At 53.7% G+C, this 16570-nt stretch overlaps 1 protein-coding gene across 1 annotated transcript in view; it reads left to right on the top strand.

Moving 5' to 3' along the window:
• The first annotated feature begins 2490 nt into the window (after positions 1–2490).
• The window catches only part of Dusp22 (dual specificity phosphatase 22), a 42704-nt gene continuing 28624 nt past the window's right edge, over positions 2491–16570 (top strand). Inside the window, exons 1-4 of the mRNA XM_004628464.2 lie at positions 2491–2515; positions 3199–3320; positions 6899–6932; positions 13699–13781. Of these exons, the coding sequence (XP_004628521.1) occupies positions 2491–2515; positions 3199–3320; positions 6899–6932; positions 13699–13781 (264 nt within the window). The remainder of the gene's footprint in view (positions 2516–3198; positions 3321–6898; positions 6933–13698; positions 13782–16570) is intronic.

The following is a 16570-nucleotide window of genomic DNA, read 5'->3' as shown; positions in this document are numbered from 1 at the left end:
CGACGCTGCACACCCACGGCCCGGGCGGCACCGCCGCGCCGCGCTGTAATTTCCTCTTTTCTACCCAGATTTGTTGTTGATGTTTTTTTTTTTTTTTTTTTTTTCCTGCACGCACAGATGAGTCGCTCAGGTGGACGCGGACGCGGACCGGGCCCCAGAGCTGAGATGGCTCGCACTTGGTTCTGCCGCGCCCGGCACTGCGCGGCCTCGTCCCCCGCGGCGCAGCTCTTCTTGGCTCCCTTGTGGAGGAGGCCGTGTCCTCCGCCCGTAGCCGCACCCTAGAGAGCTGGCCACCTGGGGGGCTGGCCACCTGGTGGGGAGAGCTGGCCAAGGGGTTTGTGGTGTGATGCCTCTTGGACGACTTGTTCAAGAGTCTTTTTTTTTTTTTTTTTTTTGGCGGAACCAGGGATTGAACTCAGGCGCTTCAGTTTGCCGGGCAAGCGTTTATTTCAAGAGTCTCTTAACAGATCTTTGGAAGGTCCTAGGTCAGGTTGGCCCCAGGCACCTCTTCTGCATTGTGTCCCGCACCGTCCTGCGCAAGCACAGCTTCGCATGGGGTGGGGACCATACGTAGTATGGTCTGTCTCGAATTGCCGTCGTCTCCGTCTCTGTCAGTGTGCCAGTGTGAATCAAGGCAGGGCAGGAGCAGCGTGGCATGCGGACCCTGTTGACCCTTGTTATCTGTGTCCACCAGGCCGCCTTCGGCCTTGAGCTCCAGCCCGTGAAAGAACTACTGTGTGTTCTCGGCCTGCCACGCTCACTGGGGATTCTGCTGACCAGAATTTTATTCTCTTTTTTCCTTGGCCAGTGATCAGGTTTAGATAGAGTCCCTCTCTCTTTAGTAACCTTTTTTGCGCTAGAATACACCCACAAGCCAGAAGGATAGGGACCCCCATCACAGGTGTGCAGGCTCCGGTGCCTTCCCACTGAGTGGCCGCCCCTCAGCTGACCCTAGTTCTGTGGCTCCCCCTCTGGCTGGGAGCTTCCCTTCAGTTAGTTTTCCCGCCGCCGTTTTTCACGGTCTACTTCTTCTACATTTAATTTGTAGCGTTTTGTATTATTATTCAAAAATTAGAGTTAAGGATAACAATGCTGGCCTCAGGAAGCAAAATTCACCATACTTTGCAACCAAAGCAGTACTACTCATACTTTGCTTCTTACCTTTGAGTAATTCTAGCTTATTATTATGATTACCTTGTATTGAAAATAGAGACATGGCTCCAGTGTAGGAATGTAGAAACAGAAAGAGGCATAGAGATGCTCTGAGTGGATGCCCTGATTCGGTGCTTACTGTGCTGACAGAGAAGAGGAGGAGCCCAAGGCAGATGACACAGACGGGCAGGCTCCCTACGGAACCTTGGCTGTCGGCCAGCGCGTGTGCAGTGGAAATACAAAGTGATCCCGAGATGTGCTTAAGATTTTCTAGTAACCACGTTTAAAAAGTAGAGGTGACATTTATTTTAATAACTTTCTTTATTCAACTAGATACGTTAAAAATATTGTCACTTCTACATGTAATTAATACATACATTGGAATGTCTTACATCATTTTCTACTAAATCTTCACAGTCTAGTTTGTATTTTATACCAAAATAAACTGCACCTGGGGGCAGGCCATACCTTAAGTGCTAAGTAGCCACTTTGGCTAAGGGTGATTTACTTATTGCATAACACAGATGCTTTGTACGCACATGTGCTCATGCGTGTGTGTGTTTGTGCGCACGCGCACGTGCGTGCACGCCCATAGAAAAAGACAAAGTGGAGGGCTTGGTGCTCCAGTGGTCAAGAGAGGCACTTTCAAGAGAGTGGTGACAGTTGAAGCATTAAAGCAGCCTCAGAGGGCCATTCAGTCCAGGCGGAGTAAACATGTCTAACCCGAGATCAGCAGTGACCCGAGTCACAAGGTGAGCCAGTGGTGAGATGTTGGAAGCTGCCGGAAGAGCTTCAGCTTCAGCTTTTCCTCCTGTTACTGTGTAACTTGGAATGGAGCACAGCGAGTTCCTGCGACTCCAACTATAAATAGACAAAAGACTGGGTAGGGACCGGCTTGTAGAATCCAAGGCGGGTGCTGACCATGAAAATGCCTCTTCCAAGAGCATTCATAAATAAGGTGTGATGTCCTTAGAGCTGAAGAGCAACCCGGGAACCCTGAAGCACCTGAGACAAAACATCTTTCTCACATAAGTTGGTCATCGTCTGCAAAAGGAGATTTAGGGCCTAAACAGTTCAGAGTCCACCCTGACTGCTCTGTGGGGCAGACTTTAGTCTTACGTTTCATAGCCCTGGGGTTGTATCCAGTCTCCTCTGTTACACAGAATATGAGGGGAGTGGGCTTCTGTTGCCAGGGAGGAAGCCGAGGCGGGCAGCATGGAAGTTTGAGCTTTGGTCTTTTGGCCTCATGAAGGTACCTGTGTGTTGTAAAGCGTAAGCCTCACCGTGAACTCGGGTCTGTCTCACTTGTCCTCCTCATGCAGACCGGCCAGGGGAGACATGGAGAGCCTGGGCAATGACAAAGGTCCGTGTACCGCAGAGCGGCAGACTGTGCTTGGGCTCCAGCCCCATTGATGGAGCATTCCTTTTGAGCTGTCAGTTCAACCCAGATGTATTGTGAGGTCCCTAAGAGGTGGTCCTTTGAGGCGGTCCCAGGCTTTCAGATTGATCGTGAAACAGGCAAAGTCCCCTCTTCCTTCACATTTGACACAGATAGAAGTGACAAAGATGAGGTGCACAGAGGTTAAGGACCTGCCTGAGGTGCCCAGTGACTGAGTGGCAGAGCTGGACTCAGAGTTAAATGGCCCGGCTCAGAGCCACAGCACCAAGAGCCTCCCTGGGCTTCTCAGAGACCAGACTGGGAAAGGTCCCTGGTAGCACTAGGGTCAATGAAGGGCTGTTGCAGGCAAATGTGTTTCTGTGGAGCCATTGAAAACTCCCAGTTGTCTCAAAGTTCTCCCCGGAGTTTGCACCCCACACGTGTTGGGGGAGGGCCTCCATGCAGGACTGTCCTCTGTGTTAAGTACTCAGCCCCTCTTTAAAACAACATGAAACGTGTCGTTCTTTCTGGGCAAGTTCTGTGTCAGAGAAAGCTGGCTCAGCACTTCTCATGGGCATAACCAGTCTGCACCCAGAGGATGAATCTCCCCAGCACAGGGGCAGGGACCACTGGCTCTGACCTCTGCCCCTCCCTGGCTCTTGGGCTAGTTCTGCACATTGAGGGTGCAGAGATGCTGATCTCGTGGCCCCTGAAAGCATCCTGCTTGGGCACAGAACCCAGCCCTGTTCTTCAGAGGAAGCTGATGCCTGGCGAGCGTGCTGAGCCTTTGGTCGGTGCAGCCATCCCCAGGGAAGTGCAGTGCTGTTAATAGGGGCCAAGCTGTGTAAAATCCTCCCCAGGACTTCGGTGCCACCCTGCCATTGGGAACTGTGGTCTTGAATGTGGCACTTAAGCTTCTGAGCGTCTCTTTCTGTCTCCCTGACACATAGGTGTTTACAGGTAAGAGGCCTTCAGTGGCCACCTTCCCCCAGCTCCTCATTTCCTCAAGATGAGTGTGGTGACACCCTCGCTAGTCTGCTCGGATTCTTGGGAGAAGCAAATGCAAACATGAGGGGACATTTTTATAACTGTTGTTAATGTCCTTGGACTTACCTTGTTGGTGTTTACAGAGGTGGCATCGGGTCCTGAGTGTGCCTGACACCTGTGGTAGAACGGCCCTTTCCTCTGTGTGAAGCTAAGGGCATATACCTAGGAAAGGCTTGAGTCCACGGACATTGTGTCCCCAGCCCATGAGTTCTGCAGCCACTGCGCCCTTGAAGCTCTGGCCTGGGAATTATTTGTTATTGTAGATGTTTAGGGAATTATTTGTACATTGCAGATGTTTAACAGCGCCCTGGCCTCCACCCATCCCCTTGTGCTGATCAAAAAAGTCTCTAGATAGCGACAGACAGCCTTGTGCCCAGCTGAGAAGCACTGGCCTACGGCTGTGTAGCTGGAGTCCGCGGGGATCTGTGTAATCTGGAGCTGGACACCTGGCAAAGGGGAGACCTGGCTGCAAGGCTGAGCAGCCGAGTCTAGCACGGAAAGGCTGCATGCTTTTAGGTCTCTCTGCTGCTGCTGCTGCTGCTGCTGCTGCTGCTGCTGCTGCTGCTGCTGCTGCTGCTGCTGCTGCTGTCGCTCCCCCAGGCAGCAGCAGGGAGCTGGCCACCCTCATAATCACCTGTTGTTCCATCCCCCCGCATCTGTCCATTCCCCAAACACCCCTCAGAGCGTATCGTTGAAGACTGGCTGAGATCAAGGCACGGTGCAGGATCCTGTCCTGGGAAATGAGGGCAGGAAGAGGCTGCCCCTGAATCCAGTGAGGAGCCCTCGGCAGGAGGTGAACCGGAGGGCAGCATACGGTGAAGCCTCTGACCTCTCCTCCTGCCAGCCTTGCAAGGGTTCTCTTCTCCTCTTGATGGTGCATTTTTATTTCACACTGGCAGATCAGATGGTAGAGCACACAGAAGTGCCTCAGATTCTTCCCTTATACATTTGACCTGGCTCAGTGTGTGGCCAAATGACATTAAGAAAGCTTCTGACATTCAGCCCTTCAGGGAATCCACCAAAGTTTTCCCCATCCTCCCTGGCTGTGAAGCCCATGAAGTCCTTTCTGAGCTGGGAAGCATAAAGGTTCCACCCCTGCCCTGCACACGGGCTGGCACTGGCTGCTTGGCTGGGAATTTATCTCCTCCATCTGTTTGGGTGGGGTTCTCAGATCCATGGCATCCTGTAATACTAAGAGACTTGTTTAAAAATAAACTGCAAAGATTTCCTGCCTTAGAAGCAGTATTCTTCGGGGCTTAATGTGTTTTTGTACTTGAGGATTTGGCCCTTTGTACTGGAGACAGCAGCGTTGCTGGGGGGGGGGGGTGATGTGGCAGGTGTTCACAGCAAGGGGCGGCCTTGTGGGAGCCAAGCCTTTCTGCCGGAGACTCTGTCACCTGTGCCCGGGCAGTCTTATAAGAGTAAACCTGGGTCCTTTTGACCAGCAGGACACTGGAGACCTGTTGTTCTGTGGTTTGTGCTGTTTCATCACCCAATTCATTGATCAGTCTCTAGGCTGGACACAGGGCAGGTCTGGGCCAGGACGGATGTTCCTACTGGGGTTTGAATGTGGTTTGTCTGACTGTGTCTTGGTCCTCCGTGAAGTGGCGTTCAGAGGGGGTGACATTTATTTGGGACCAGAGCTGAGCCTTCTGAATGGTTTAATGCTTTTCTCGCGGCTATCATGAGAATTCAGCACCTTTTCTCCCTCCATGTAGAGTGGTGAAGAAAATAAAATGGGGTCATCCGGAAGAGGGTACAGGGAGGGTACTGGCCAGGAGAGGCCCAGAAACCCAGGGGAAGGGCGAGCCCAGCAGAGGCGGTGACCTCGCTGTGCATGCTCCCGCTGGTGCTCCTGGTCCCCGTGTGCTGGTTGTCTGTCTGCGCCGTCCTGCTCAAGCTGTCTTTCCTCCGGAAGATCACATCGTCTGACTGCATTTGCTCCTCCTCTGTGACTAGGATTACTAACAACGTCAGGGAAGGAGACAGGCCAGGTTCTTCTGAGGTCGAGGTTTGAGTTAGGAGCTGATTGCCATAGAAGTTTAGCTGTCCCTGGGCTTGTTGAGTCTGCTGGGAACCAGTCTTCCTCGGGCCCGCTCCAGTCGGACTGGAGACCAGCCAGAATTTGAGTGCAGCACTGAGGATGAGCCGTGTGCTATTTCCAACCCTTGAAATTCCGGCACACTCTCTTGGTCTACCTTGTGAAGCCACCAGTCATCTGACGGCGCCTCTGTTCTATGCCCACACGGCTTGATGTTGTTTTGTGCCTGTCTGGAGTCATCTCCTACACCACCTAAGTCCACACTCCCTGCCCGTGCCCCGCCCAATAGGGGGCAGCTCTGCTCCTGCACTCAGCCAGGGAAGGAGGGCAGTGTCTGGCCTCTGGCCGGGCCTGCTGCAGGCTGTGCCTCGTCATGCTGCGTCCCTTCTTCCATCCTTCATCTTCTCCCACCAAGCTGACGTGATTTGTTCTTCCATTCCTTGGAGAATCACTAAGTCAAGGACCTGCCCAGCAGAGAAGCAGCCAGACTCAGAAAGCACGTCGTCAGCTCTCGGTGCCGTGGGTTCCCCCTCTGAGTGTGGAAGGTACTGGAGGAATATTCTGCTGGGTTCCATGACTCAGGCCCTGAGTTTGCCACCTGAGGAGCAGCCCTCACACCCTGCAGGTGATGTCCTGTGTGGGCACTGCCACCTGCAGCACCTCCAGCAGCCTCCTTTGCTGTTTTGAAAAATTGGGCTATTTTCCCAGAAACTTCGATGTTGGCATTGGGGGTGCTGGCATTGGGAGCCCCAGGCTGCGTCTCTGTGTGGAGGAGACAGGACCGGGGACTGCGAGAGGCAGGAGCAGGGTGGATGGCACTGACCACAGGGTGAGTGGCCGGGGCATCCACACCAGCAGAACCCACCCTGTGCATGTTTGCAGTCACTACAATGCTGCTGGGAATGTACTTCTCTCTCTGGTCTGCATTTAAACATCACAGTGTTCCCACGAAGGCCTGATGAGACTAGGGTGTTGGAGCGCTGTGCATTTTAGTGCCTTGCGTGGGTTCAGCCTGTTCATGTACCACTTGATGAGTCATCCTTCCAGGGTCATCGGGCTGGAGCTCAAGGGGAAGGCTGCTTGGTCCTCGGAGCTTTCAGGCACAGGGACAGACTGGCCCTGCCCTCCAGTGTCCCCAAGCAAAGCCATGGCCCTGTACTGAGGTTCTGTGCCCCTGTCAGGATGTGCCAGGATGACCCATGTGCTCCAGAGCAACCCCTCCTGCACGTGCAAGCCGTCTGCTTGTGTCTGCAACACTCACACCTGTGTCTCTCTTCTAGATCCTGCCTGGCCTGTACATCGGCAACTTCAAAGGTGAGTTCTTAATTACTGTGGTAAAATACAGAGGAGGCGGCATTTCCCGTCCTAGCCATGCTTAGGTGCATAGCTCAGTAACATCAGGGACAGCCACTGCGGCGTAAACATCACCGCCGCTCACTTCCAGAGCTCTCGCCTCTTCCCTCACTGAAAGCTGTGCTGATGAGCACCGCTCCTTAGTCCCTGCCCCAGCCCCTGCGACTGTGCATCACACAGTACTTGTCCTTGACCTGGGGTCCTCCGGACCCCTCTTCAAACTTCTGGAATGTTCCCATCACAGGACAGTGTGCAACAGGCACATCACCCAACCTGCGGCTCGTCTCATTCATCTGCCGCTTCTTGTACTTCTAGTGATATAAACTTTCAGAAACCTATGTTTTAGTTGCCTGGAAAACAGTTTTACCTCTGGTACACGCTTGCTTGCTGCGTGCCGCGTTACTGATCTCTGGCTAGTTGTTGACTCTGCTTTTCGCTCACCCCCAGAGCATGCTGGGTGGCGGGTGCCAGGCTCGTGCTTGGTCCCTGTGTGAACGACTTTCTGAGTCTGTAAGTGGGGCGCTGGCTTCTCCTGGAGGGAGGAGTTGTGGTGCCTACGACAAGCAGCGGGGCTGCTCACAACAAGTCCGCATGCCTCAGGGCTGGAAGGAGCCTTGCCTGGCACGCCCGGCCGGCTTGTCCAGCTCTCCTCCTTCCCCAGCAAGCTGGGACATGGGCAGAGTCTACACTGCCTCTGTCTGTTTCTGGCTGCGGGTGGCACTGGTGAGTTCACCTGCACTTCGACAGAGCAGACAGCCCTGGCCATTTTTCTGCCTGGATCGCAATTCCCTTGGTCGCCCACCCCATCCTGGGCCTCAGAGGGAGTTGTGCAGGCCCCTAGGCCACTAGGCACACCTAGGACATGTTAAGAGATAGCTCTGGAGTTCCTGCACAGGTGTGCTTGCTGGCTCCAGAAAGAGCTAATGCTTTGTGTTGTGCTGGCTAAGTGCTGCTGCCAGAGTTGATAACTAAATATTTTGAAAATTGTTTAGTAAGCTGTCATTACCTACTTTCGTGGGGTATGGGAACAGAGTTTAGGATAAATTCTTACAATTGCTAGGTATGTGTAAAAATTACTTTTTTTAAAATAAATGTCAACCATATTTAGTATTCTGCCAGCAGTGTAGATTTACCCCAACCCACAGAAAGCTACCTTCTTTTAGAATGACATGTGGTCACAGCATTGGGGAAACATTTAAAACTTTGGGACAAGCCCTGTACTTGTCTTCTAAGTTCTCAGCAGCATGGGAGTGCCTCCTGGGTCCTGGGGTTGTACTCTGGCTTCACCTGCCAGGGTTTTGCTCTGAGCAGCCCATCCCCGCCCCCTGCTCGGACTCTGGGTGCTTTATACTTGGCCTGAGGTATTTGGAGTTAGTCAGAGGTGCGGTTACTTGCTTTGATTCACTGTGTGCTAAGCCTCTGGGACAGGGCTTATCTAAATCAACAGCAAAGGGGCTGTGCACTGGCAAGGGGCTGTGAGCAGGGCCTCTGGGCCTCTGGGCCTCAGGCGCATGTCCTGGTGTCCTCCTCAGAAACTTTAGGGTTCAGAGACGAGAATGAGATGGCAAGGTGCAGTGAAGCAGGCCCAGGGGCTCCGCCAGAACCCTAGACACCCTGTGCCCGTGAGCCAGGCGAGTGCACGCAGGTGGGTTGCACAAGCTGGGCATGCAGGGGACTGTGGGGACAGTGACAGCATCACGGGCCACAGTGGTGCCCGGTGCACGATGGCCATGTTCTTAGCTCTGCTCTGGCTCCCAGCTGTGAAGTGGCTCCTGGTGGGCGTTGCATCCTGGGAAGCTGCTCTTTCTCCTGGCCCGTGGAGCCAGCAGTCACCTGTGCTGCAGCGGCACCTCACTCCAGCCTTGGGAGCGGAACAGCCCTCTGAGTGTCTGCGCTTGGTCTGGCCACATGTGAGGAGCACTGAAGCGCTGTCCCGCCCCCAGCACCTCCCTTCTTTTCTTCTTCCTCCCCTTGTACCCTCTTTCTTCACTGCAGATTTCTTCCACAGCAAACTGCAGCTTCCTTTAGTTTTCCGCCTTGGCAGCGAATCACGTGGCTTTCCAGCACCCGGCGATATCTCGCCACAAACAAGCCCAGCCTCTAGAGCCAGGTCTTCGCTGCACTGCTGAGCTTCTCAGGAGCAGCGCCCTGGATCCAGTGAGCAGCTACACCCAGATGTGTGGAGGGAAGGGTCATGGACGAGGACGAGCGGCCCTGTCTAGGCTGGAGCACGCACGGGCCCTACTGCTTCTGCACAGTTCAGGACTAGGGATAGGGAGCCAGCAGACGGGAGCCCTCGCCATGTAAGATCTTCACAGAAACCTTGAGTAGGAGTGCAGGAAGGAGCTCAGGCTCTGCCCACGTGGGGAGATCTCAGAGCTTTGGTGCGATGTCTGCTGATGAGATGGGCGTGCTGGCCACCATGTGGATGACAGCTGCTCGCGGGTCTGCTGTGGGCTGGACCTGGGGAGCTGGTGCTGCGCGTTGGGTGCTGGGTGGAGGGCAGCCAGGGCTGAGTGTCTTCCCAGGAAGTGTGGATTTGAAAACATTCAGAGGTGAGGCAAGCGGAGCCTATGCTTCCGCCTTGAGACTGCATCTGATTTCCATGATAAGAACGATCACGTTTCTGTTCCCTTTCTGTTGCTGTCACAAAATGCCTGAGGCCGAGTGTAAAGAGACTCACTTAATTCATGTTCTAGAGGACCTTGCATGACCTGAGCTCCTGGTAGGGACACGAGAAGGTCACCTGCAGAAGGGGCCCAGCACGTGAGGTGCTGCAGGCACATAGCTTGCTGTGGAGAGAACAGCCTCTCGCCACAGTGAGAGTTCATCTCCCAGAGGGCTGCATGCTGCGGCCTCACCGGCTTCCAGGGCTGCACCTTGAAGAACAAACCCCACACAAGCCACAGCACACACCCAGAGCTAGCACGGCACGCTCGCCCGGGTGCTCTGAGCATGTGCTGAAGGACACTGCTCGGGGCAGCACGTCGGGCTGGCTCTCTTATGTTGTCCCCATTTTGCAGGTGAGGAAAGTGAAGCTTAGAAACTTTTGCTGGGTTCAGCACCGTGTCACAGCCAGGAGGGTCCGGCGGGGAGGAGTCAGCTCCAACCCAGGCAGATTGGACCCCCTAGCGAGTACCTCAGAACTCTGGGCACTGTCATCATCTGCAGCCCCTATGTGATGCTGACAGCGTGGTCACGTGTTCAGTGGCAGGGAGAACTAGAAGCGAGGTTGACGCCTCCTGCCTGTTGGTGCTGACACTCTCGACTTGGGAGCAAGGGTGATGGGAAACGCTGGAATGCGGCCAGCTGGTGGGGGGCCGCCTACGGAGACAGCCTCTGCCCACTTTGCCCCTGCCCTCCTGCCTCTGAAGACCTGTGGGACAGAATGTCCCTGGAGGGCCCTCTTTTCTAGAGAAGTGTGTTGGCAGAACTCATTTTTAATGCTTGCTCCAGTAACCTTCAGTTAATTTTATTTGAGATGGTTCTGGGCTCTTGCCGAACCACTCATTTCCTGTGGCCACGCTGGCCTCCCTGTGCCGTAGGACCTGTGGCATCCACACACTGGTGAGCTTACTGCCTCCTTCCCAGGGATGGACATGACTGTCGCTTTGCTCTTTGAGGGCAGTGTCTTCTAAGGGAGCCATGCACTATCCCAGTGTCGAACAGGACTTTAGGGGGACGCTCGCTGTGTCACTGCCCCTGTGGAGGGCAGCCGGTAGGGTAAACTGAGGCAGCAGAGGGCACGAGTCCAGAGGCCAGGGGCAGAGTTGGCAGAGAGAGAAAAGTGTGGTCTGCAGTTACTAGCACAGCGCCGGCTGTCCTTTCTTCTTGGCTTTTCTGTCAGAGAACAGTAGACTTAAGGTGTTTTTCCTTGTTATAAAAGTCACATGGGCTCACCAGGAAGACAAACAGAACAACTCAATCATGGAAGAAATGCGTTAAAGAGAGTGCCTCTTCTGTGACCCTCATCCAGGATGCTCTTGGCTGGTAGCCTCACGCCTGGACCTAGAACCCTTCCCCTGTGAAGCCCAGCCTGTACCCTTTCCATTGTTCTCATTCACTCCGACTTTTGTCTCAGCACATGAGGCCCCTGAGTGGTTTTTAGGCTTGGCGTCCCGGTACCACTGGACAGGGTGCTGTTGGCACCACCAGGTCACGGTCACTAGGGCTGGGCCCTTTTCTTTGTACACAGGGTGCCCGTCACCCCAGGGGTTCTGACTGAAATGCGGGTTCTGGGCTGGGGCTGCGACCTGGACCTGCAAATGCAGCTCTGCCTGGTGTGCACAAGGCCATGTTCCCAGAGGGGTTGCCGGGTCTGGCTCCTCAGTGCTGCGGGGTGGGCTGGGATTCTGGGTGTGCGACGGGCCCCGCATGGTGCCCTGCTGTCCCTTGGAGCACCCCACACTGAGCACCGCTGGGCAGCGTTCTGTGCCCAGGACGAGCTGCCCTGAGCTGATGGGCTGTGGTGTGTGAGGGACATGCAGGGACTGGTGGCTCTCACCATAGTGCCCACCACTCGCCCCAGAGTGCTCAGCAGTTTGATGGCCGTTGAAATGAAAGGCAGGGTGGCCCTGTGCTCAGCGTGAAGCTGTGTGTGCTCGAGGCCGTGCATGGGGCCACCTACGCAGGCAGGGCAAGTCCACCCTGCATGGCGCAGCTGGCGCTGTGAGAAGAGGAAAAGCAGCGGTGCTGCCCACGCTCGCTTCCCTTTCCTCCTAGTCCAGCATCCTGTTGGTCTTGTGCGGAATCGAGTGGAGCGCTCACCCCAAACCACACATTACAAATCTTAACCTGTCGTGAAATTGTATCTGGGGAGTAAAGACGTGAGGGTAGACAGCGGTGCTGGCTGCACACATCTGAAGGGTCACACGCTGCAAGAGGGTCAGCTTCATGGCATGCGTGTGAATTAGTCCCAGGAAAGTCTTAAGGGGCAGCGAAGTGTCACTGTCACTCGGTATCCACTAGGCTGGCTGCAGGATCTCCCCTGGGTACCAAGCCCGACGCCTGCTCAGTCCCTCCTGTGGGGTTCCAGCATGGGCTCTGTGCATGTCCTCCTCCATTCTTTAAGTATTCTCTAGATTCTTTATATAGTTTACATTCTTATGTTTTAAATGTATCTCAGATTAAACTTTAAATCATCTCTAGATTATTTATAGGATCTAGGCTAGTTTGGCTATCTCTGTCCTGGCTTGGCTGGTCTGTATGGGGGGCTGTGGCAAGGAGCACATCAAGGTGGGAGTGTGTGGGAGAGGCTCGGCCTCCGGCAGCCGGGAAGCACGGGGCCTGGTGCCCTCCTCCCCACCAGGGCTCACCTGACTGGCCCGTACTGCTCACCAGGCCCCATTTCTTCTGAGTTTCTCCTGTCCCCAAGAGTGCCAAGCTGGGAATAGATCCTTTACCTCATAGACTCTTGGGGGACATTTCAGACCCGCACTGACCACCCAGTAATTGAAGCTCTTTAGCTGATTCTGTACCCAGAAGTGGCCCTCGGCCTGTGTGACGGCTGCTGCGTGCATCAGAGCCTGAGGCCTGCGGTGGTTGGAGCAGCCGGGGCAGCCTTCCAGAGAGGCTGGGAGGCCTTTTCTTGTTTTGGCGAATATTCAGCATAGTGTCCTTGAAATACCGCTCCATCCGCAAGGCTTGCTACAAGTGTAAATTCTTGGTTCCAGAGTAGACCTGGAACTGAACTGAAGCCCAGGAACTGACCTTCTAACCCCGCCGCCCCAAAGCGTGGTACTTGTGCATGTGGAGAGTACCAAAGCCACGGTGACTCCAGCTCTTCAGTCAGTGTGCCAGGTCCCGCGAGCGTTGGTCCTCGGTTTTTTTGCACAGCGAGTTTACGTTGTATTTATTATACAACGCAGTATTATACTCGCTGTTGTCCTCTGCTTAGCACTGACCCCTCAGCAGTCACTCAGCAGTCTCTGGTGACGTGGTAATAAAGTTCTTGACTGTCGGTCTTTTCCACCCTGTGTGGTCCGACCACGACCACGGGAGCGCCGAGCTCCCCCCTTCCCAGTGGGTCCCCGCATCATAGCCAGAGTCCCAGTCAGGACACCACATGCGCTGTCTTCCTTCTGCAGGGGGAAGCATCTCTGACCTCCCATGCTGATGATTTCAGAGCTGTCGCTGCCTGGTGGGATCCCGCCTGGGATTTCTGGGAAGGGTTGCACTTTCTTTTGCTGTGGAGTAACTATAGACATGGTCACGTGGTCCTGTCCAGACCTGTCCCTGCCCCCGTGCGTGACGTGATCAGGAAGTGCCGGGCGGGATCTTCTAGCTCCAGTAGTAAACAGATCTTTTGTTTTCAACTTCTATTATGAAGCAGTAAGAGGTAGCAGCATTTTTAAAGCTTTTTAGACATCTTTATTACTATTCATCTCATGTAAAAAAGACTGGCCCCAGCCCGATAGCTGGCGCACACCCTAAAACGGCCTCATGGTGTCGTTTCCTTTGAAAAGCAGCCGTCGTGATTCCAGCGTTGATTAATCCAAGTTCTGCTCAGTGCAGTGTACACGCCGCATCACAGTCGCAGCAAGCTGAAGTAAATGCAAAGTATAGAAAAGCAGCAGCTCTGTCCCGCGGTCTGCAGGCTCTGGGTGTGGCCGATCGTGTAGCTTCAGGGCGAGTTCTGCAAGCCATGTTGTCTTGTTTCCTGCCGAGACTTTGGGGGTAATTGCCTCACAGAGAATATTAAAATGTCCATCCCTGTCTCCGATGACAGATGCCAGAGATGTGGAACAGTTGAGCAAGAACAAGGTGACACACATTCTGTCTGTCCATGATAGTGCCAGGCCCATGTTGGAGGTAAGAGAGCCCTGGGGCGGGGGGTGGGTCTCTGCTCTGCAGGGTGCGTGTGACCTCCGCCAGGGCTGCCACATGCTCTGGACGTCAGTGCCCGCGACGGCTGTTGTGAGTGTTCGGACTCAGGCCGCTGTCCTGTCTGCACCACACCTGGAGCCGGGCACAGGCCTGCTCTTGTCCCAACTGCTCTCTGCTGCCCTGCTCACTTGGGCTGCCTGGCCAGCTGCAGAAGACTAAGCTGCTGTCTTATCCTCCTGGGTGTGAAGGATGCTGGGAAGCTCCTGTGAGGGCTGAGGGTGTAGCTTAGGGGTACAGCACTTGCCTAGCCTGTGCAGGGGCAGGGGTTCAAACCCAGCAGTGAAAAAGAGAAGAGGGAAAGACAGCAAGACCATTTTCATTTGGATTTAGGCTGCCACCTTCCCTGACTTCTCCACACAAGTTCTCGTCTCTGCCCTTGGCATCTGGGAGTAAATGCCAAGGGCAGGTAAAATACCTCTGGGGCTTCTCCAGGCGCCCCGGGACAGAGACCATCCACTTAGACGCTGTGGTTGTGTTTTTTTCAGGTTTTCAAGGTAAACAGGGTGTGTCTGCCTACACACTAATTCCAAAAACGTCTTCGGTGTCCCCTGATGGACGGTTGAGCCGTTGGCTAGCAGTGGAGTCTATTTCTGTCTCCTGCCCTTGACAGGGCAGGCTGCCTCCTTTTAGCAAACAGGGCACATGTGGTTGTGGCTCGTGCGTACTTTTCTGTAGGGAGGGTGCTGGGAAGGGAGGGGTGCCTCGTTGGGAAGGGAGTAACCCCCGTTCAAGCTGCTTGTGTTCAGGTGTGTGTTTGATTTAAAAAGCAAGAGGAGGTGATTTGTGCCTGGGGTGGGAGGTGCAGGGACTCGCACTTCCTCCTGTCTCGGGCTCGTTGTGTTTTGCTCAGGTCCTAGGATTTATGTTGCAGCATGATTGTAGAGGAAAGGATTAGAACATTCCTTTTTTAAAAAGCCCAACTGGGGACCAGGGAGGTGGCTCAGTGGAATAAGCAATAAGTGCTTCCCTGGCAAGCACAAGGGCCTGAGTTCAATCCCTGGTTCTGAAAATTTTTAAAAAAGCCCAACTGTTCCTTTGAAAATAGTTACTTCATTTTTCAAATCTGTTAATGATAGTTTGTATTTACGATGTAAGCAAGCTGTAGCCAAGTTGAACTGCAAAACTGGTCATGACTGACTTCCCCTAAAATCACAAGATGAGGCCTGAGGTTTCCTTTATTTTAATAAATTACATAGACAGCCCTTCCAGCCGACCCACCAAGCCTGCCTCATGGCTTTCTTCTCCGTTTAGTGGGGTCTGAATGTCTTCACAGCATGACCTCTGTCTACATGCAGGAGTGTGGAATGTTAGAAGTGAAGACAGTACCTGGCTGGCTCTCCGCTCCCTCCTCCCCCTGCACCAGGAAACGTGTGTAGTGTGTAGAGCAGATGAGATTGTAACCAGGCAGAGGCCACTGTTCGCTTTAAATCTCACCGCTGGGCACGCACTGTGCCCCAGATGTATTTTACTGTCGTTCCCTACATGTAGCTAACTTCTGCCTTGAAAAGGAGGGCTTGGGAAAAGGGAGGAAGAGAAGAAGAGTATGGGGTAGAGACGGACAGAAGAGAGAGAACAAGGGAAGGGAGGAAGAAGAAGGACAGGCTGGGAAGGACGGGACGGGAGCAGACTACCTGTGCCGGGCGGCCTTTGCTTGGGGACGGCCGTTCTACTTTTGGGGGCTGTTACTGCCTCTGCTTGGTAGTAGGCTTTCACTGGGATTCACTTCTTAAGAGTCGTTCCAACTTCATGGGGTAACATAGTTTAGTACGGCCTCTCCTTTCATTCCTTTTTAATTTCACGGGTAATTTATCAACAGATTCTTACAATTTTCTTTAAACAATAGCTTCTTTGACAGCATGTATGGGAAAAACAGAGGCACCAAAAGGTACAGTACTTGAGTTAATGCATCTGCAGTAATTAACTAACTGCAACCCCAAAAGTGTCCGGGTTTTGTGTAGTAGATTTTTATGTGAAAATTAAGTTCCAGAAGCCGTGACCTCACCCAGCTTGAAATGAGTCCAGGAAATTCTGCATGGAGTCAGGAGGGAATGAATGCATGAATTTGGTTATCCGTGAGCTCCATGCTGCACTGGCCTTTGTCCTTTTGGGGCAATAGAGATGGGGGTGAGAGGAAGACTGTGTGGGGTGCACAGGCTGAGCTGATCCCGACTGGTGAGGAGTTCATATTGAGGGTGGAGGGAGAGGGTGGAAAAGGACAGAGCAGGACCGCTTCTTTTGGAGCTCTTCAAAGCCAGGCCTGCTCATTGAAGGGCCCCCAAGTTGCTCTGGGTGGCTCTGATTTGATGTGGTGATACTGTCCAGAATTGAAGGATGTTAGCCCTGCTCCAAGAGAGCAGCAGCTCTGGGAGCCCTGCCGCGGGGAAGCCAGTAGTGAGCACCACGTTGCAGATGCTGCCTTGGGTCATCGCCAAGAGGCAGCTCAGTGGTCTTACTGTACTGAGGCACTTAGCATCGATTAGCAAGGGCTTCTGGGATCTTTCGGCCTGCTTTTATCGTGAGGGAGGCCAAATACGAGAGTGTAGTCATGTTGAATGTGGTTACTAGAATTGTGGGCAGAGATTGGGGGTTTGAGGATTCTCAGGGGCCAGGCCATTGAGCAGTGGGAATAGGTGATGATGCTTTGGAAAAACATAAGTTTAGGAACCTGAGCATACTGTAGACTCCTGGAAATCTACGTTGTGTCCAGGAATAAC

This window comes from Octodon degus, unplaced genomic scaffold (genome assembly GCF_000260255.1).
Source record: "Octodon degus isolate 3935 unplaced genomic scaffold, OctDeg1.0 scaffold00023, whole genome shotgun sequence".
Lineage (NCBI taxonomy): Eukaryota > Metazoa > Chordata > Mammalia > Rodentia > Octodontidae > Octodon > Octodon degus.
Note: the sequence above shows the minus strand (reverse complement) of the source record. Positions and strands in the feature narration are given on the sequence as shown.